We start from the raw sequence: 22,819 nt of genomic DNA, 5'->3' as shown, positions 1-22,819 counted from the left end.
TTATTCTATTTTCGGACAAAAAATCAGTCGAATTTCAACCCATGTATGGCCGGCTTAAGACTGGGATGCCATTGAAGTTCATTAAAGACAGGCGTCCCAATTCTTTTGGCAATACAGTGTATGAGGGCATAAACTTCCTCCACAGAGTCAGTGTCTGGACAGCCCCGACCAGTGAATGTACATGTCTTTCCATTTACAGGCATGAACGCCTCTTGTTCTACGCAAGTTCAGGCATAGCTTTCCCCATGACAGGGAACTATGAGGAGGTGAGGTTCTTCCTGTACGTACGATCCTCCCCTCCCACTCACAATAGCCTCCTGTATCCGCTGCCAGTTCGGCGAGGGGCAGACTTGTCCCGCAAGCTGCAGAGCTGTCACTAGGTGGCGCCCCCTTTGGGTTGTGAGAAGAGTGTCAGGCGAGGGGTGGGTACGATCCCAGCAGACAGGGGCAGATAAGTGCAGCAGTGAGGAGCGGGCAGTTCACTCTGTGCTGGGATCACCGACACCTTCAGGAACGAGTATCGCTGTCTGCTCATGAAGATGATGAACTGGGTAATGATTAGTAATGATTACCTCTGACTGCTGAACATTGATCTCTCCGAACTTTCTAGGAAACACTTTGTTTTCCTTCTACACTGTGATTTCATCTTTCATTTCCTCCAGATGGCTGGAGAAAAAGTTGATCGGATGTGTATGTATCTTTTCTAGGAGATCTCTGCTGGAAGAATCTTTTCTGACTTCCTAAGTGTCTTGACACAGACATTGTTTAGGAAAATATATGTATTGATCTAGTTAAACATTGAAAGTCTTCAGTGGAAAATGATGATGTATTACTCATTTATATATGATGCATAGTTTCCTAGTGGTGTCTTGAATAAATTCCCCTTAATGGATTTTTTGTTTTTTTAATAAGTTAACATAAATAATAATAATAATTAAAAAAACGCAGCTAAAATGCTCCTAACAGCTTTTTTTCCTCTACATGCACATGTAGGTTTAATACGTTAACATATAAATAATATTAATAATTAAAAAAATCACCAATTTTCCTATTTCTATCCTAATGGTGGCCACACACACTTGAATTTTTTTATACAATTCATGCATGTTACCATCAAAAGAACTAAATATGCAAACAATCAAGTAGTCATAGCTTCCCTCCTGATCGATTATTATTATTAATAATAATAATAATAATAATAATAATAATAATAATTATTATAATATTATTACTATTTATATGTACTATGTACATGTAGAGGAAAAAAAAAAGCTAGAAAAAAGCTGTTAGGATCATTTTAGCAGCGTTTAGGATCGTTTAGCGTTTTTTTTCTGCTGGAAAAAAGCTTTAAAAAACTCTACAAAACTATTTTTTTCTGCTCCTAGATACTGAAGCTCAAAAAATGCTAAAAGCCGAAAGCAGTGTGCATGGACACATAGGATAACACTACATTATTTAGCTTCTGGAAGAATAAAATGCTGATAACAGCTTCTAGAAACTTTATAAAAAAAAACACTAGTGCGCGTGGAGCCTAAATCGATCAGGAGGGAAGCTATGACTATTTATTTGATTGTTTGCATATTTAGTTCTTTTGATAGTAACAATGATTGTATAATAAAATTCAAGTGTGTGTGGCCACCATTAGGATAGAAATAGGAAAACTGTTGATTTTTTTATTATTATTATTATTATTATTATTATTATTATTAATAATAATACAAATCAACAGTTTTCCTATTTCTATCCTAATGGTGGCCACACACATTTGAATTGTATTATACAATTCATGCATGTTACCATCAAAAGAACTAAATATGCAAACAATCAAGTAGTCATAGCTTCCCTCCTGATTGATTTAGGCTCCATGCACACTAGCTTTTTTTTTAAGCTCCAAGAAGCTGTTATTAGCATTTTTCTGCTCCTAGAAGCTAAATAATGTTATCCTATGTATCCATGCACACTGCTTTAGGCTTTTAGTGTTTTTTGAGCTTCAGCATCTAGGAGCAGAAAAAAATTGTTTTTGTAGAGTTTTTTGGAGCATTTTTCCAGCAGAACAAAATGCAAAACGCTACTAAAACGCTCTTAACAGTTTTTTTTTCTAGCTTTTTTTTCTACATGTACTTTAAAAAGACTAATAAAACACTAACACTCCTAAACGCTACTAAAACACTACAAAAAATGCTGTTACCAGTGTTCTTTATTCAGCGTTTTTTGAACTGGCTAAACATTATAACATTTTTTTGTACAATTTCCTTTTGATTTACCAAAACTATATAGTATGAGGTCAAACCTAAACACTTTCAAGTTGTATGCAATCAGACAGGCCCTTGCACTGCATAGTTGAAGGTAAATTTAAAGGAAATTGAACAAGAAAATTGTATAATGTGTAAAAAAAAAAATATATATACATCCCTGTGTGTGGCAGATCAATCAAGTGGGTTGTCGACTATAGATCAATTATTCCTATGAGAAGAGATTGATTGGAATACAAATCAATCATTTATAGAAGTTTTTATAGATACCATTAAGATAGTAATCATCACTGTTCTAAAGTCCGTTAACCAAGGCAAGCCATAGATGATGTAAACTTCTTTGCTGCAACCACAGGTTGCAGGACACAAAATTGCTTGATTCCCCCATCAACACAGTCAGTGTTGACAAGGGAATCTCTCCTGCAGCACTATTGTATTCTGCTGGTGGGGAGCCTTCCCTGCCTGCAGAACTCAATGATTACTACTGGCAACTGTAGCCACCGACAGTAGTCACATGCAAAAACTCAGACACGCTGGTTGTACTGAAGTTGATTGGTGGATTGACTTCAGTACAACCAGCCTGCCCATAGATGTGACGAATTTTGGTCAGTCCCTGCTGAACCAGCTGAAATTTGATCCATTTATGGCCGGCTGAAGGGCTTGTTCATGCTGCACTTTTACCACTCCCCAACCACTACCTCCTTTAGCTGCAGAGACAGTAGCTGGAGGTGTACACATGATGCAAAGGATTGTGGCTGTGGCTGAAATTATACTCCCTGTCACTTTCATTGGGCATAGCACCTGCCCAATGCAACCCATTCAAGTAAATGGGGCTTCTCTGCATTGCCCTACAATTACATGCTTTGCAGCTAGTGTGGGGAACAGGAGATTAAAGCAGAGGAAGCATTGTATTGCCTCCCTCTCACCTGTCAAATGTTCTCTGAAGAGCGATCTGAACAAGCTCCAAAATATTACTGACAGTCTGCTATCAGTTAATGCACTTTGTGCTATATATTTATTTTATTATATATATTATTACAGGTACTTATATAGCGCTGTCAATTTACGCAGCGCTTTACATATTGTACATTTACATCAGTACCTAACCCTCAAGGAGTTTACAATCTAAGGTCCCTAACTCACATTCATATATACACATACTAGGGCCAATTTAGACCAGCATGTCTTTGGAGTGTGGGAGGAAACTGGAGTACCTGGAGGAAACCCATGCAGATATATGAATACTTTAACCTCTTGCCGTCCGCCTGCTGTTTATAAACGGCAAGGCGGTGGCAGTCCAGGGTCGGGTTGCCGTCCATAAACGGCACCCGCCTTTTCTAGCTGTGCACGCTCCCTGGGAGCGCGCACCACCGCGATCCGGTGTCCGCTGTGTCCTCCGGACACAGTGAAACACCGATCGTCGGACGGGACCTCTGTACGAGGTCCCGATCATGTGATCACTGATTGGCGAATCAGTGATCACATGCAAAGTAGTAAGCAAGATGTCACTTGTGACATCATTGCTTACTATGTGTGAAATCTGTGAATGATCACAGAGGTCACATGGTACAAGGCTATTCACAACAGCCTTGTACCATGTGACAAGCTGTGACCACTCACAGCTCACTCAGTAATTCTCAATGACTGCAGGAATGCAGACAGAGAGAAAGAGAAATGATTGCTTTTACATCCTATATGGGTGTAAAAGCAATCAGTGTAAAAAAAAAAAAAAAATCTTCATCACCCTCCACAAGTAGTACAGTGTCACCATGGTGACAGTGTACTGCTAGGGTGACAGTATGTAAAAAAATTAATAAAAATAAAAAATAATAATATAAAAAAATAAAATAAAATGTAAAAAAAAATGTTTAAAAATTATAATTTTTGGTTATAAACTAATTTGGATTTTTTTTTTACTAAAAAAATAACGGAATAAATTTTGGCTAAGATTTATGATGAAATATTATTTATTTGCAAAATTTTATTTTAAAAAACACTTTTTTTCAAAATTTTTGAACTTTTTCATTTACATAGTAAAAAAAATAAAAATCCCAGCGGTGAATAAATACCACCAAAATAAAGCTTTATCTGTCTCAAAAAAATGGTAAAAAATTCATATGGGTACAGTATTGCATGACCGCGCAATTGTCATTCAAAGTGTGATAGCGCTGAAAGCTAAAAATTGCCTTGGACAGGAAGGGGTAAAAGTGTCCGGACAGGAAGTGGTTAAAAATATCTTATGTTATTTTTCTATTTATTCGACAGCAATGTAAAATAATTCATATTTTACACAGGTAGCAACATAATGGCCATACACATAACAATCATGTCAATCATGGCTTATTGAACAGGCATGAATAATGTATTTGTTGAACAGCTATCCAAAATAATTGCTTTTTCACACAGATGGTAACAGATTCCTGGTCTAACGCTGGCTATACACGTAAAAATAATAGCTTGGCTGCTTGTGCATTCAGTCATTTCAAACAATATTTCCCTCGAAAATGATTGTTCAACTTCCCAATCTATTTGGGCAACTTCAGTTAGATTTTCTACCAGGACTGTTTGTTTCTGTTTTTATGAAAATGATCATTTACTGATGATTTTTGGCTCAAACCACACAGTTTGTACTTTGATTTCCGGAAAAATACCTTTCTGTCATTAAATCGATGATTAAACAATTGTATTGTTATGTGTGTGGCCAGGATGTTGGACACTTTTATGGTTGCGTTAACTTAAAGGCTTACTTCTGTTGATTCTGTTTGTCATTCAGCTCTTGCTTTATGCTGATGGAGTGTGTACTATCCGAAATCCCTCAGTCTTCTCTTTCAGCTTGGCTTTGTATTCCGTATACACACACATAGGATTTGTAAGCAAATGTCCCTACCTTCTGTACTTAAAATGTGTCTAAAGCCAAAACTTTTTTTAACAGTTTGGGATAGAGTAAAACCCCGTATACACGATGAGAATATTGGACGAATGATCGTGCTTTTTTGTTTTTGCATGCTAGTCTCATATTGAAAGTAATTGGGTTACTAAAGTTACGAAAAATTCTTGTACGCAGAAAGAAAATTTGGAAATGATGTAATGTATTTGTATTGTGTTTTTGGATATAAACTGTCTGATTAAACGAAAATTGTAAGATCTGGTATCATACGAGAAAAATGTTCGTGCTTGTGGCTTCAAATATTTGTCAGAGGAAAGCTGTGTACTAATGATCAGATTATCATACGACCACTTCAAAAATGTTTTGTACGATTTTCTGATCGTGTGTACTAGCCTTTAGGCATGGTTAAAACACCATATCCTGCTGCTATCTGTATCTCTTGGAAGTCTCTCCAAGATGAAGAAAATTAATTAATGAAATTTTACCAAAACTCAACCAGAACAGATAGAAGAGGGACATAGCAAAATAAAAAAAAAAATAAATAAAAATTAGAGTAGAATTCCAGCTTTTGTATCACTTTAAATAGTTTGTCTGGGCCAAAACAAACTATATCCCTTACTAAACAATGAGGCCGCTGTGTGTGCTGTAATAGAATAGTTATGTACGGTACGTGGCGCTGTGTTCCGGCAGCAGTACGGGCGACTTCCCATTCGCTGTCAGAACTAAAGAGAGTCGGGCTGAGTTATTCTTCACTATCCAGGAGAAGCCTTTTTTTAAATCAGTGAATACAAGGTTTCCTCTGATTGGTTGGAAATTGTGTCACCATCCGCTCGCCTCTCCACTTTAGCTATTTAGAGGAAGCCTTGTATTCAGTCATAAAAATTACAAGGCTTCTTCTGGATGGTGGACAAGTACTAAGCTTGACTTTATTTCTGGCAGCTAATGCAAAGTCACCCATACTGCTGCTGGAACACAGCACCACTTATTGTATGTAGCTAATACTCAGGGGCGGACTGACAACTCATGGGGCCCCCGGGCAATAGGGGATCATGGGGCCCCTGTGTCCTTGCCCAAACTCAAAAAAGCCTATGAAAAAGGTACCAGGGGCATCTCATGGGGCCCCGTACTGACCCCCGGCCCTCGAGCAGTGCCCAAGTTTCCAAATGGTCAGTCCGCCCCTGCTAATACTACTTCAGTTCATTACACACAGCGGCCACATCATTCTGTAATGGTAATAGTTTGTTTGAGCCCACTTGGGATCCTTCATCTACTTCAGCAGTAGGTATTTGTGGGCCTTTAGAATCTAGCTCCCACTCAGCCTGCAGGACATGAATTCAGGGATCGGCTAACCCAGTGGAAAAGTCTTCTGCCAGAAGATGCGCCTTTACTTCTTAAGTGAGGGACTGCTTTTCCTTGGGTAGATTTGCTCCCTGACTTCTGGGTACTGATAGCACCCCATTTAGCTTTTTAGTCAATTCACTAAAGGTAACTGCATACGATATGAAGGTCACATGACTAATTTTTGGGAAATATTGCCTGAGATAATAAATGAGTAAATTCATCAAAGTAAAATATTGAATGCACGGTAAATACTGCACATTTGTTAAAATAGTGAGATAAATACAGCAAAAAAAAATATTTATGGTACTTATATAGTGCTGTTAATTTACGCAATGCTTTACATATATATTGTACATTCACATCAGTTCCTAACCCTCAAGGAGTGTACAATCTAAGGTCCCTAACTCACATTCATACATACACATACTAGGGCCAATTTATACAGGATCCAATTAACCTAACAGCATGTTTGGAGTGTGAGAGAAAATCAGAGTACCCAGAGGAAACCCATGCAGGCACAGGGAGAACATGCAAACTCCAGGCAGGTGATGTCATGGTTGGGATTCAAACCAATGGCCCTAGTACTGCCAGGCAGAAGTGATAACCATTTAGCCACTGTTCTGCACATGGGATAAATCTTTAAAGTAAATTCACTAAAAAACACATTCGTTATTTATCACCTGGTGTTAGCTGGAGGAACTTTAGAAATGTACAAAATAAGAGGAACTCTGTAGTGGCTAGGAAGTGAAAAGTCTAAAAATATCAAGCTCCATGCACTTTTTTTTAAATATCTAGAAGCTGTTATCAGCATTTTATTCTGCTCCTAGAAGCTAAATAGTGTTATCCTATGTGTCCATGCACACTATTTTAGGCTGTTAGCATTTTTCAAGCTTCAGCATTTAGGAGCAGAAAAGAAATGGTTTTTGTTGAGTTTTTTGGAACGTTTTTCCAGCAAAAGAAAAAACGCTAAATACTACTAAAACACTCCTAACAGTTTATTTCTAGCGTTTTTCCGCTACATTTACAGTAAAAATGCAAATAAACTGCTTACGCTCCTAAGCGCTTCTAAACACTACTAAAACACTACTAAAATGTTACTAAAAACGCCATTAGGCTCCATGCACACTAGCGTTTTTTTTAAGGTAAAGAAATGCTGGGAAAAACACTGGTTAAAAAATGCTGGTAATAGTGTTTTTAGTAGCGTTTTAGTAGTGATCAGAAGCATTTAGGAGCACTAGCATTTTAGCGGTTTTACAGTACATGTAGAAGAAAAAAGATAGAAAAAAGTCTGTTAGGAGAAGTTTAGGAGCATTTAGCATTTTTTTCTGCTAGAAAAACATTCCAAAAAGCTCTACAAAAACAGATTTTCTTCTGCTCCTAGATGCTGAAGCTCAAAAAATGCTAATAGCCTAAAGTAGTGTGCATGAACATATAGGACAACACTATTTAGCTTCTAGGAGCAGAAAAAGATATGCTGATAATAGCTTCTAGGAGCAGAAAAAGATATGCTGATTGTGACGGGAGTGACTTTTGGGGGTGGGGAGACCTCTGTCTCAGCTCCCCATATCCCTATTATGTGTATGTCACCCTGTGCCTGTTAGGGGTACAGGGTGGAATGTTCTAATATTGGGCTGGGGGGGGGGGTGTTCATTGTTCACTGCCATGCGGCTGCATCCCATTTTTCTATTGTGTGTCTTGCTTGGGAGCAAACTATTATGGGATGTATGTGTTTGTGTATTGTCTACTGCCACGTGGTGTATCCCATTGTTCTACTGTGTGTCTTGCTTGGGAGCAAACTATTATGAGATATATGTGTTTGTACTGGCTTGGTGGGGGGTGTTTCCGGCAGCCCTTCCCCCTGATGGGATGGCCTGCTAATGTGTTTCCTGTTACTGGGTGTATTTCCCCACCCTGTGTATATATCTTGTATCTATGTTAAAATAAAGTAGTCCACTTCCTGTTTTAAGACAAGTCTGGTGCTGTCTCATCTTGTATGGTCAGCGGTGGTGTTCGTGGATCTGTGTTCGGACAGGGAAGCAGGAGGCTAACGGAAATACCCTAGTGCAGTCGGGGTCCAGTTCCGTTACACTGATAATAGCCTCTAGGAGCTTAAAAAATCACTAGTGTGCATGGAGCCTTATAAGAAATTTTTATCCAATGTTTTTTCAGCTTAAAAAAAAATATTAGCGTGCATGGAGCCTGAGTGTGAAAATGTTCACCTCTGAGCTCAGGAATGAAAATAATTTGTAATGTTTCATAAGTGGATGAACGCACACTACAGTGTTTTCATAGTTTCACAATGTTGCTATGTGCCTTCTGGGGCAGTGATTGCCTGCAGAAACAAAAAAACTATTTGTGAAAAAAACACCAAACATAATGTAAAATTTAAGCGCCAAACATCGCAAAACATACATATTTACAGCATTCGGTAAATAACACGTTTTAGTGAAATTCTTACTTTTGAAATAAATACTACATGAACTATTTTTACTCAAAAATTCATGCTGTGTTTATCTCTTAGTGAATTGAGCCCATTGCCCTTTAGCTCACACGCTAGCCCCTTGTACCTGACACCTCCTTCATTTTCTGTGCTACTGCAGAAAGCAGTATTATCTCCAAAGTCTTCCTGGGTTTCCTGCACCCTGGGTGGTTCCCTACCCTAACAAGGACCTGGTTCCCAGTATCCTTCAATACCTGCTACTTCTTGGAATGCTGGTCTTTGTGTCTACCCCAGTGCCTTTTTCTGGCATCCCCGTTGTGCTCAGATGACCTTTCCCTGGAGGGAGTCACCTTTTGGACCCTCACATTTAGATCCCTTTTTAAAGGTCTTAACTCCTACAAGCTTGGACCAGATACTATGTCACAGGTGTCTATCTCTGCGAACTGTTGGCCACTAACAGGCAAGGCTGTTCAACTCATGATAGGGATCTCGACCTTATAATCTCTGTTCTTCAGAGACCACCCTTTGAAATGACTAGAGACATTTCTTTGGGAGACCTCACATGTAAAGCTGGCCATAGATGGACCTCTTTTCTTATCGGCCAGATGGCTGTTTAATAAAAACACGAGAGGAATCCCCCATTTACACAACTGAGGTGTATGACGGAATCCTCCCCGTTGCACTATTGTATTCTGATAGTGGGGACTCCCACAGATTTTGTAAGTGTGCAATAGATGCAGCCCTAGCAAGTTTTTTTTTTTTGCCATTGTATAGTCACCTGCAGGTAGGCCATGTATAACCCATGGTCTAAGAATACAAGTCATGTGTCCTTCGCTGTTCTCCAGGTTAATGAATGTACTATTTAAATATTTTTATTTATTTATAAAAATATGTATGAAACCATTATATATTCCCTTACATTCCCCTTCAACTACTTGCTGTACGTGAGTAATCTTTACTTTTTGCACTTCTTTTTATTGTGTGTGTTTGCTAAACTCTCTATGTACCTATAATTTTTTATTTTTTATTTGCTTTGAGTAGAGAATTTTCAGGGATAGGAATACAAGTATTCTTCTACTAGGTATACTAGAAACAGTGATGTACAATATATTGAGGTCTCCTCAACATGGATATAAAAACTAGCAGAAATTCCACCACTTTACCTAACCATACAAGTAAAAGAACACTAGATTTTGAGCTTTAATTCTGTAAGATGAAAACATAAAATAAATGACTTCAGTATTCATAAATGTGCATTCATAAAGACAGTACACAAACATTGTACATAATAAATGCATGTGCACCTAAAATACTTTTTATTTTAACCAAGACACTTGTGGATTAAGTGAGTCACCACCTACATTTTTCTTGTGTTTGCATGAGATTCCTTTAAAAAAATAATATCAATCTTCAGAAACATACAAAGAAAAAGTGATTGCCCCCTGCTTGTGATATCATACATGGACTTCGATTAGCCACATTTTTTTGAAAACTGAGTTAAATTTCACTTGTCACACCCAGGCCTGATTACTGTCAGACCTGTTGAATCAATAAATCACTTAAAGCAGTAGTAAACTTGTTAAAAAAAAAAAAAATTCCCCCTGCAAAGTAATATCATAATGTGCTAGTATGTATTGTACACTAGCACATTATGTGAAACTACCTTAAAACGAAGCCCTCCTGCGGCACGCTGTCACCACTGACAGGGCTTCCATCTTTACCTGTTCTTCTTTCCGGGTTCCCGAGCTGCAGCTGCTTGAATGGCTGAGCTGGCAATGATGTTACTCCCACATGTATGCGGGTACGGCACACAGCTCTGTAGGAATGGCACAGGTATACCATTCCTTCAGAGCGCATGGGCCAGTAATGTCACTGGCTGCAGCTCTGTAGAATGTCTTCTAAACATGCATGTTTAGGAGATATTAATTTTACCTTCAGGTAAGCTTTATTATAAGCTTGCCTGTAGGTAAAAATAGAAATGAGAGTTTACTACCACTTTAAATAGAAGCTGTCTGACAAAGTGAAGCATGCTAAAAGATCTAAAAAAGCAACACATTGCAGAAATGTGAAATATGAATGTTTGGGCTTACTTAGTACAACCTTTCAAGCGTATCCAATATGCATACACTGTTCTACTAATCTTGCATAACGTCTGTTGTGTAGGGGCAGGTTATAATGTCAGAAAATCTCTTGTTTTTTCATAAATGGTGATACTCCTTTTTTGATAAGCACATTTGAAATATTTAAAGGTAGTATGTGTGAAAACTATATTTGCTTATACATCCTCATTTCTCTATAAAGCAGTTGCTGACGACCGTTGCATGCCTGGGTTTTCTTGCCCTTTCTGAGCAAAGCCTGGATTTTACCTATCACCACACTCAACAAATGGAAAGCATATTAAGAGACTTCAATGCAAAATATCCAACTATAACCTATCTCCACAGCATTGGGAAATCTGTGCAAGGTAATATCAGTAATGTTCATCTTCTACAAATTTTTGTACGGCAAAGTATTGCTTAAGAATTTAAAGGGTCAGTCCACCCAAAAGTGGGCAGGTGGAGTCTGGTGGACTGAATGGCCAGCTGGCTTCTTTTATCGCTTGTGAAATTTAGGGGTGAGATCTTCATATTAATATTACCACTTCTCTTGCATTTCTGATAATATAAAATAAAAAAGGATCCAAATGGGTAGCCTGTCCCTGTTATAATTTTTGTGATAGGCGTACTGAGCTCCCGATCAAATTTGAGTTTGAAATGTTGCTTTTAACTCTTTTATTATAAAAGTCTCATAGGTATGGAAAATCATTTCCCATAGTCATGCAAATCCTTTCTAAATGAATCACTTCTTAATTATTGTCTTCATAGGTTTAAAGACAGTTAGGTATGGAGTCAGCTGCTGAAGGGCATTTGTCTTCCCCTGGCACTCATACATTATAAGTGGGTGTGTTCCAAATTGCAGATAATAGAGAGCAGTACTTGATTTAATACTAATTTCCAAATTAATTCACAGACATCTTCTCATATGTAGGTCTTATAGTGCTGTCTGCTCTGGTCTTCAGTGTCGTATTCAGAGTCGTATGGTCAGCATGTGTTCACTGTCAGGGGGTACTTTAGGGTTTTTATGCTATATTGGTGCTCAAATCTGACAATAAACAATAAGACATGTAGCTTTCTGCATGAAGGTGATCGTGTAAAGTAGGCTACAGACACTTTTTAGAAAATGAACTCCAGAAGGGACAAACAGGAAGATTAGGTCACAGGAATACTCTGGGTGTCATAAGGACAATAAGCGACGGACAATCGCTCTGAGACACCTAAAGGAATTGTAAGCTAACAATGGATCTACCCCTTCTCCACTTTAACCAAACCTTAAAGTAGTTGTAGGGGTGCAGTTTTTAAAAAAAATAACAAACATTTTACTTACCTGCTCTGTGCAATGGTATCCTCCACTTCTGCAGTCACCCGCTAGCACTCTTGGCACCTCCTCTTCTCATTGCACCCCCATAGGAAGCAACTTCCTATGGTTACGCTCCGTAGCCAGCCTGTGTGTGTCCATTGACTCAGATACCATTGCACAAGTAGCAAGTAATAAAGTTACTTACCTCCAGGCACTGCGGGCGCCTGGGCTTTGGTCTGCTACATACTGATTGATTCTTCCAAGCAGTAAGTAATACCATAATTGCCAACATCTGAAAATATTTGGGAGGAATATCTTGAAGGTATTAGGAGAAACAAAATGCGGACACTTATGGGCATGGCTAATATTGTGTGTGTTGCTTCACGTTGTATGACTTGTAGTTTGGCATCTTTACCTTTTTGCTTTGCAATGTTTCAGACAAGATAGGGCCTTGGAGAACACTGAAGAGTAAAAGGTAGTAAAAACAGTCCCAGCATAGGTGTCATTGGCAGCAATAACAACCACCAGAATTGGTGTCAGTAGCTGCATAAACATCCCCATCATTGGTGTTCAGTGGTTATACTTACCTGAGTATGCAATCCCACATGGTTGCTTCTCTGTCCGTCAGTCCAGAACTAGCAGCAGCAGTTAGCAATGGCTGATGTACCTACAAAGGGTCGGCAGATGGTGTGGATCCAAAAAAATGCAAAGGTTAAGTCATCTAATTTGTCAGGATGAATCAGACACCAACTACCATAAGCAGGGCAGTTGGAGTGAACCTTGGCATCAGCAAGTCTGACGGAAGTAATATGAAGCTTCGATATAGCAATAAGTTAGACAGCAAGGCAATTGTTTACTAAAGGAGTTGAGAAACTTCACACAATAAATTGTATGAATATTCACTTCAGTTATCAAGTCAGGTGAACAGCAAATTCCTGTTTACTTATTTAAATTTCCTGTATGTGATTATTGTCCCTGTATGGCAAAACAAAAAAAACACCTACTAGTACATGGAGTCCAACAATGTCTTCCTTTGCAACTGGAGTTCTCCTTGCACTGCTTCCATGTGTAGGATCTCGCAACATGCATACTCCCCTCACTAAAACACTGCCTCCTGGGATGTGTTACATGGACATCCTAGGAGGCAACTGGGGGATCTCTACATTTTCCTTGCTTAAGGAAGGAATCAAGAAATGGAGGGCTGCACCACAAAAAAAATGTATTACAATTTCATAAAATGTTTAAACTATCTACTATAGTAAAAAAAAAAGGAAATGAGGAGGGGGGGAAGGGTGAAATGAGAGAAAATGTTTTTACAGGTTGAAGGTCTGCTTTAACGCATGCTTAAGTTACATACAGTAATACAGATAACGATGTTACATTAGCATAGCTTAAATCCCCACTTTGGCAACATTTTATTGAAAAAAAAAAAAAAACAATCCCCCAGCAGGGATTTAAAAGAAAAAACAGATCTGGCTGCAATAATCACCTCCTTTCTAGTGCTGTACCCCAAAGAAATCCTTATCCACTACTAGATGTTCTCAGGTTTTTAGGTTGAATAATAATGGGTGACACTAAAGACATCCTGTGAGGGTGGGGCCGGCCCCTGAGGGGGTATCTTCACAGTACCTTGCACTCCCATAAAATAATGCAGAGAATGGCATTGGCATCATGTCAGCACTACTCTGCATTGTGTCAGCACTACTCTGCATTATTCAGAACTACCCACCCCTGGAGAATATCTGGAAAAGGTAAGTATTGTGGCAGTGCGAGGCTCTGCCACTACAAAAACATAGGAGAAAATGGTTTTGCACATTTGCAGAGTGCGGGACTCCAGAATGTCAGCTCTGAGTGGAGAAAGGTGGTTTTTCATCTTTCTCCGGGTTTTGCAATTTCCGAATTAGAGTCTGGAGCTTGGAAACTTCAAAGTGGTTTGGGTGAGAAGGAGTCTTCCGTCCTGGGTTCTGTTTCTTGGCAGAAATCAGCAGTCTAAGTGTGCAGGTGTTCACAACATTTATAATATAGGACCAGACAATAGTTCAGGGCTGTACCCAAGAGACAGGAGGTTTCTGCAGCCAGAGAATGTATGTATGCACAGTGCAGGTGCAGCTAGTGGCAAAAGCAGCAAGGAGCTTAAAAAGAGCCAAGGATTCCAAGTTTGTACAATAGCATTGAGGTGCTGTATTAGTTGGTATAAAGGACCAAGGTAAAAGGTCTGAGCAGCGCCACTGCCAGAGGGAGCTACGAGGCTAAACATCATTTTTGCTCGTATTGATGGTATAAGCTGATTTTCTGTGTGAATGTCTTTTTTGTTTTATTAATAAAAGTGGGCCAGCAAGCCTTTAAACAGAAATACTGGAATGGACTGAACTTGCTGGGAAGCACTACCGCTGAGCAGAAACCCCCACAACATCAACATCTTAAAAAAACTTGAGCTTTAAATGCTTTTGCTGCTTGATCATAGCCAATATTTCTGAGCTTAGTCAGTTGAGTATGTCCTACTACATACTTAGATAGGGATGCACCGATATCAAGTTTTTAAGACTGAGTACGAGTACCGATACTTCTTCTCAAGTACTCACCAACACCAATTACCGATACCTATTTTTAGAAGAGCTGGTATTCTTTTGTTTACATTTCAGCTGACAGCGATATTGGTGCAACCATCATACATACCATGAACCCAGTTAGCAGATGCCCATACACACCGTACACCCAGATAGCAGATGCCCATACACACCGTACACCCAGATAGCAGATGCCCATACACACCGTACACCCAGATAGCAGATGCCCATACACACCGTACACCCAGATAGCAGATGCTCATACACGCCATACACCCAGATAGCAGATGCCCACACACACCGTACACCCAGATAGCAGATGCCCATACACGCCGTACACCCAGATAGCAGATGCCCAAACACACCGTACACCCAGATAGCAGATGCCCATACACACCGTACACCCAGATAGCAGATGCCCATTCACACCATACACCCAGATAGCAGATGCCCATACACGCCATACACCCAGATAGCAGATGCCCATACACACCGTACACCCAGATAGCAGATGCCCATACACACCGTACACCCAGATAGCAGATGCCCATACACGCCGTACACCCAGATAGCAGATGCCCATACACACCGTACACCCAGATAGCAGATGCCCATACACACCGTACACCCAGATAGCAGATGCCCATACACGCCATACACCCAGATAGCAGATGCCCATTCACACCATACACCCAGATAGCAGATGCCCATACACGCCATACACCCAGATAGCAGATGCCCATTCACACCATACACCCAGATAGCAGATGCCCATACACACCGTACACTCAGATAGCAGATGCCCATACACACCGTACACCCAGATAGCAGATGGCCATACACACCGTACACCCAGATAGCAGATGCCCATATACACCGTACACCCAGATAGCAGATGCCCATACATACCATACACCCAGATAGCAGATGCCCATACACACCATACACCCAGATAGCAGATGCCCATACACACCGTACACCCAGATAGCAGATGCCCATACACACCATACACCCAGATAGCAGATGCCCATACACACCGTACACCCAGATAGCAGATGCCCATACACACCGTACACCCAGATAGCAGATGCCCATACACACCGTACACCCAGATAGCAGATGCCCATACACACCGTACACCCAGTTAGCAGATGCCCATACACACCATACACCCAGATAGCAGATGCCCATACACACCGTACACCCAGATAGCAGATGCCCATACAAACCGTACACCCAGATAGCAGATGCCCATACACACCGTACACCCAGATAGCAGAAGCCCAAACACACCGTACACCCAGATAGCAGATGCCCATACACACCGTACACCCAGATAGCAGATGCCCATACACACCGTACACCCAGATAGCAGATGCCCAAACACACCATACACCCAGATAGCAGATGCCCATACAAACCGTACACCCAGATAGCAGATGCCCATACACACCGTACACCCAGATAGCAGAAGCCCAAACACACCGTACACCCAGATAGCAGATGCCCATACACACCGTACACCCAGATAGCAGATGCCCATACACACCGTACACCCAGATAGCAGATGCCCAAACACACCATACACCCAGATAGCAGATGCCCATACACACCGTACACCCAGATAGCAGATGCCCATACACACCGTACACCCAGATAGCAGAAGCCCAAACACACCGTACACCCAGATAGCAGATGCCCATACACACCGTACACCCAGATAGCAGATGCCCATACACACCATACACCCAGATAGCAGATGCCCAAACACACCGTACACCCAGATAGCAGATGCCCATACACACCGTACACCCAGATAGCAGATGCCCATACACACCATACACCCAGATAGCAGATGCCCATACACACCGTACACCCAGATAGCAAATGCCCATACACACCGTACACCCAGATAGCAGATGCCCATACACACCATACACCCAGATAGCAGATGCCCATACACACCGTACACCCAGATAGCAGATGCCCAAACACACCGTACACCCAGATAGCAGATGCCCATACACACCGTACACCCAAATAGCAGATGCCCATACACACCGTACACCCAGACAGCAGATGCGCATACCCACCATAAACCCAGATAACAAATGCCCATACATGCCATACATCCAGATAGCAAATGTTCACAGACACCTAGTAAGAAGATGCTCATACAGATATATATGATGCACATGGCAGGCTGAGAGATGTCAGCAGACAGGAAAAATTCACTGTCTCCTCTGCTCTCCTTCCTCCAGTAACCAATGAGTGGGAATATCACAGAACAGACTCTGCGGAGGGGGACACCACAACCTGCTTCAATGGGATTAGTTCCGAGCAGTGGAAGCCACCATGACAGAGGAATAAGCCGGCTCCTCCATGATATCACTTATGGTATCGGTTTTAGGTATCGGTGCATTTGCACAAGTACCGATACTCATGCAAATGCTTAGTATCGGCATCAGTACTGATACTGGTATCGGTATCGGTGCAACCCTATACTTAGACAATCAAAACAGTAAAACATATGCATTTAATTCACATAAGCAAATTAAATAAGACAATATTTGCAAGTTCCAATAAGCACATAGGCCTTTCATATGCATTTATTTATACAATTTTGCTCAAGTTTGCTGGAATTTGCTTTATTTCTTTTCCAAATTTGAATAATCTCTATATGTTGCCTACCATGTCTACCCAAAAAAAATCCAAAATAATGGGCCGCCTACAGGTTTAAGTCATAATATACTAGTATGCACAGCATACTAGTACATTCTGACAGACTTACCTGTACACAGAGCTCTCCAGCGCTGCGCTGTCACAGCTCCCTGGCGCCACCATCTTCATGCAGTCTTCCTTCTGGGCTCATGGGCTCTGTCAGTATGAATGTCCGGAGCCCCAATGATGTCACTCCCGCACATGCTGTGCCATCCCTTCAGAGCACATGCTCCGGTGACATTACCAGCTACATACTGTGTGAATATCTCCTAAATGGTGCTAGTTTAGGAGATATTCACTGTACCTACAGGTAAGATTTATTATAGGCTTACCTGTAGGTGTAACTTACAGAGTGGACTTTACTTCCACTTTAACCCAAGGAGACTGTGAGTGTAAGGTGGGATCCATCTTCCTGGGGGAAGAGAAGCAGAAAATGTTATCACCTCATTTTACTCCACTATGGGAAGATGCACTGAGGAGTGAACAGTGAATGTGGAGGAATATGAAGGCAGTGTTGAGAGAAGCATGAAGACATAAAGGCCTTTAGTAGCTGTGTTACCAATGATGTGATGATATCCTTGGGGAACAGCAGTAGTGGTGTGAACACCCTCCTTGCCTCCTAATCACTCTGTTAAAATATGAGGTTGGATGGGCATGAGTGGGACAGAGACTTGATGCATTTTGGTGAGTGTTATCAGTATCATTTGAAAAAATTGTGCCACTGCTATATCATTGTGTGAAATAAATAAACAGAGCCAAAAATAATGGGCTTCACACCAACGTTGCATGTCACGAGTGGTGTGCAGTTTTAGTTCCTTTTATCTGGTGATGTAACCGGTTACTCCTATTTCCACTGTGTATGTAAGTATTACATTTACAGTATATACATTACACATATGTAAACCCATTGTTCACAGCAAAACTAATTAGGTTAAAGGCCTGGTATGTTCATTAGAACCAGTTGTGCTTTGTAGTCTCTGTTGGCTATAGATTACACATGAGGAAGCTGAAGAAATAAATGAATGAGTAATAATGATTGCATGGTGATGTTATGCTGGTGAGCAAGCAAGAGGAGTTTGTCTGAGTCCATTGGGATTATGTTATATTTGTACAGCAGCTGTATAGTGGTAAACAATAGGTTCATGTGTAAAGCTGGTGATAGATGAGTAAAACTTCGAATGAAAATTCTTGGGAAAATAATATTCTAAGATAGTTCCTTTTTCTAATCATTAATGAGTCAAATCAATCTTCGTTTTCAACTGCAGAGATGAAAAAATTCAAAGGAGCATTTTGGAAGTTTTTTCTTAAATGAACAACTAACATTTCTAACAGTGTATGTGGTTTTTGTTCGGTAAAGTCCATTCATTCCAAAATCAAATGTTAAAAGCAAACAAAAAATTTTGAATGACAAATTAATTTTCCTTAAGCCTAAAAGAAAATTGGGCAAACGACTATCCGGTTTTCCTCAATGTTTCACAGCAGGTCAAACATGAGGATGGTACTAATTGTACGGAAATACACGAGTGACAAAGGCTTTTTTTTTTTTTTTTGACACAGAAATGTTGTAGCGTGGATTTAATTTGTGATCATGCACAATCTTTTGTATCTGATTTTTCTTGTATGAAAACAGTACACATTAAATGAAAATTGTTAGTTCTGTTCACGTACCAGAAAAATTTGGAGTTTGGCCCTTTGGAAATTTTTCTTTGGAAAGTCTAAATCGGATTTCAAAAGTTGTGTGCATACTTTACGAAAATTGAACGATCGGTCCTTGTACAGAATCTTTCTTCCAATTTTCTCATAGTGTATACCCCACTTTAGACTTTTCTTAAGAATCTTTGTTTAGCCAGCCAGCTTATGGGGCCCTTTCTAGTTGTAGATTATACTTCAGCCAGGAGATAGAGCATGAAGCGTCAGAGGTTCCAACAGTTATTGTTTGACAGTTTCAAAGTACACTTGAGACAGAATAGATAGAGACAAGGTTCCACTTTCTATTTTGCAGCAGTAACAGGTACTCCAACCATATAAAGCATCATCTTCAAATACCCAGCCTAGTGTTTCCCCAAGTCAGAAAGTTGTTCCACAAAGGGTAACTGAGAATTTATGGCAGCTACAGAATTTGAGTGAGAGAGGGACAAGTAGATTGTGATGCCAATGAATGAGTCCATATACAACTGATTTGTGATATAAATATTTTTTGCTTTACAAAAAGTGAGTAATTTTTTGCACAGCAAATGTTGTTTCCTTGTCTTCGTACTATAATATCAATTTATTTGAAAGTGATATTAAAGGAATTAAGACAAAAACAATAACACACATGTTATACTTGTTTGCTGTCTGCAATAGGATTGCACAGAACAGCCCCTTAGCTTCTCTGCTTTGATCCTCAGCCAGCGCTCCTTGCTTATATCCTCTTCTGTGAGTGCCTCCGTAGCAATCTGCTTGCTATGGGGGCACTTATGTAGGCTCAATCTTAAGCCACTCTGCCTGCATCCATAGACACACACAGTATGGCATGTCCCCGCCCCCCCATCACAGGATTTGACTGACAGCAGTGGGAGCCAATGGCTCCTGCTGCCTCAACAAAGCCTATGAGAGCAGGGAGAGAAGACAAAACAGCTCCAGGTGGGTACAGTGCTGGATTGAGTGAGGATAAGGTCTGGTGAAGGGGTGATACTGATATCAAACCTTTTTTTGTTTCTTAAAGTGGTTGTAAAGGCTGAAGGTTTTCTTTTACCCAAATGCATTCCCTGCATTAAGGTAAAAAACTTCTATTATCAGCCCCCAAATACTTACGTCAGCCTGATCTTGATCCAACGCTATGCCCAAGAGCAGCAGTGTTGCTCTCTCTGTCCCACCTCAATGGACTCAGTGAGAGCAGTGGGAGCCATTTGTCAATCAAATCCAGTGTAGAGGGAGGGAAGGATGGGGCTGAGCCACACTATGAGTGTCAATGGACACACAGGGGTGGCTTGGGATTGAGCTTCCTATGGTGGCTTATAGAGAAGAAGAGAAGCCCAAAGCACTAGCAGGGCACCCTAAATGAGGGAGATTGGGCAGCTCTGTGCAAGACCATTGCATAGAGCAGGTAAGTAAATTATTTTATCATTAAAAAAAAATAACTTTGCAATCCCTTTAATACAGGGAATGCATTAAAATGATTCTAAAGGCTTTTTTTTTTAAAGAAAAAATAACAAATATGTCTACACTTACCTACAGTGGTTTTGCACAGAACAGACCAGATCCTCCTCTTGTTGTGTCCCCCGCAGGCTCTCCTGGCTCCTCCCTTCTGCCCCCACAGCTTTTGCATTTGTCAGGTTCACAGAGGAGGGGGCAGGGAGCTGCAGTTAGAGCTCTGTGAGAGCTGATTGGAGGAAAGAGACACACTCCCTTCACACATGGCACAAGAGCTGTGTCCTGAATAGACAAGCTGTCTGCCAAGCTCTCCTCCTGGCCCCATATTTATCTTGTGTCAGGAAAATTTGTCAATAGTGACACGTTCTGATAACAGAGGAATGAAGCTACAGATATATATGCTTAATTCAGATTTAATGACTGACCACAACCACTTTAAAAGAGTGAAGGGATGAGCTGAGAATATGGTCATGAGTAACGTAGTCAGGTATTTGACAAACATACACTTGAAATGGGGATTGAGATATGGAAAGAATGAAATCATACATGCCTCCTATTAGAAAAATATCCCTCCCAAGACTGGAAACAGTGAGTAAAGGGTGACCCTGAAATTCAAATCTGTTCACTGGTAGAAGTGTGTATAACTATTGTTATAATAAAGCAGGAGTCTCTAAACTTTCTAAACAAAAGGCCAGTTTACTGTCTTTCAAACTTTAACCACTTCAAGTCTGGACACTTTCACCCCCTTCCAGTCCAGGCCAATTTTCAGTTTTCAGTGATACCACACTTTGAATGACAATTGTGCAGTCATGCAACACTGTACCCATATGAATTTTTTTAGCATTTTTTTTAGACAGATAAAACTTTATTTTGGTGGTATTTATTCACCACTGGGATTTTTATTTTTTTGCTATATAAATGAAAAAAGTCCAAAAATTTTGCAAAAAAAGTGTTTTTCTAGTAAAATTTAGCAAATAAATAATCTTTCTTCATAAATCTTGGCCAAAATGTATTCATCTATCTTTTTAGTAAAAAAAAAACCCAAATTAGTTTAGAACCAAAAATTATAATTTTTCAAAATTTGTTTTAAATTTTTATTTTTATATTATTATTTATGTGTTTTTTTGTCACCCTATCAGTACCGTATTACCATAGTGACACTGTACTACTTGTGGGGGGTAATGACATTTTTTTTTCTTTTTTTACACTGATTGCTTTTACACCCATAAAGACTGTAAAAGCAATCATTTCTCCTTTTCTCTGGCTGCATTTGTGCAGCCATTGAGAAATACTGTGAGAGCTGTGATTGGTCACAGCTTGTCACATGGTACAAGGCTGTTCTGAATAGCCTTGTACCATGTGACCTCTGTGATCATTCACAGATTTCACAAGTAGTAAGCAATGATGTTAGGAAGTGACATCTTGTATACTACTGTTCATGTGATCACTGATTGGCCAATCAGTGATCACATGAATCAGACCTCACACAAAGGTCCTGTACAGCAATCTGTGATTGCGGTGCCACGCGCTCCCAGGGAGTGTGCGCAGGCAATGGATGCTGGGGGACATTTAGAAACGTCTACTCACATTGACAGCACTCCCGTCTGGCCGTTTATCTGCATGGGCTGGACGGGAAGTGGTTAAGAGGGGCCAGATTGTGGCCAGTGGGAGTAGAAAATTCCCAGCCATTAGTAGGAATAAACACTGCCTCAAGCTAGCTGGTCAGTGGGAGTTAAAAAATGACAGAACATAGCACTTGTGGTCAGTAGTATTAGGAGTAATGCCTCAATCATGCTGGTGGAATAATGCCCCATCATGGACGCTGGTGGGAGGAATTATGCCTCATCATGGACGCTGGTGGGAGGAATTATGCCCCATCATGGATGTTGGTGGGAGGAATTATGCCCCATCATGGATGTTGGTGAGAGGAATTATGCCCCATCATGGACGCTGGTGGGAGGAATTATGCCCCATCATGGATGTTGGTGGGAGGAATAATGCCCCATCATGGATGTTGGTGGGAGGAATAATGCCCCATCATGGATGTTGGTGGGAGGAATTATGCCCCATCATGGATGTT

At 40.4% G+C, this 22,819-nt stretch overlaps 1 protein-coding gene across 2 annotated transcripts in view; it reads left to right on the top strand.

Moving 5' to 3' along the window:
* Nucleotides 1-344: 344 nt before the first annotated feature.
* CPM (carboxypeptidase M) overlaps nucleotides 345-22,819 on the top strand; it is a 113,490-nt gene continuing 91,015 nt past the window's right edge. The window contains exons 1-2 of one of the 2 annotated variants that reach the window (XM_089652682.1): nucleotides 345-551; nucleotides 11,225-11,384. In XM_089652682.1, the coding sequence (XP_089508808.1) occupies nucleotides 534-551; nucleotides 11,225-11,384 (178 nt within the window). In that variant the 5' untranslated portion in view covers nucleotides 345-533. Of the gene's footprint in view, nucleotides 552-11,221; nucleotides 11,385-22,819 lie in introns of both variants that reach the window. The other variant, XM_089652681.1, reaches the window with a different exon arrangement.

This window comes from Staurois parvus, unplaced genomic scaffold (genome assembly GCF_062004578.1).
Source record: "Staurois parvus isolate SC_StPar_1 unplaced genomic scaffold, SC_StPar_1.0 ptg000025l, whole genome shotgun sequence".
In the NCBI taxonomy this organism is placed as follows: domain Eukaryota; kingdom Metazoa; phylum Chordata; class Amphibia; order Anura; family Ranidae; genus Staurois; species Staurois parvus.
The sequence above is the reverse complement of the archived record's forward strand: the minus strand, read 5'-3'. Positions and strand labels throughout refer to the sequence as shown.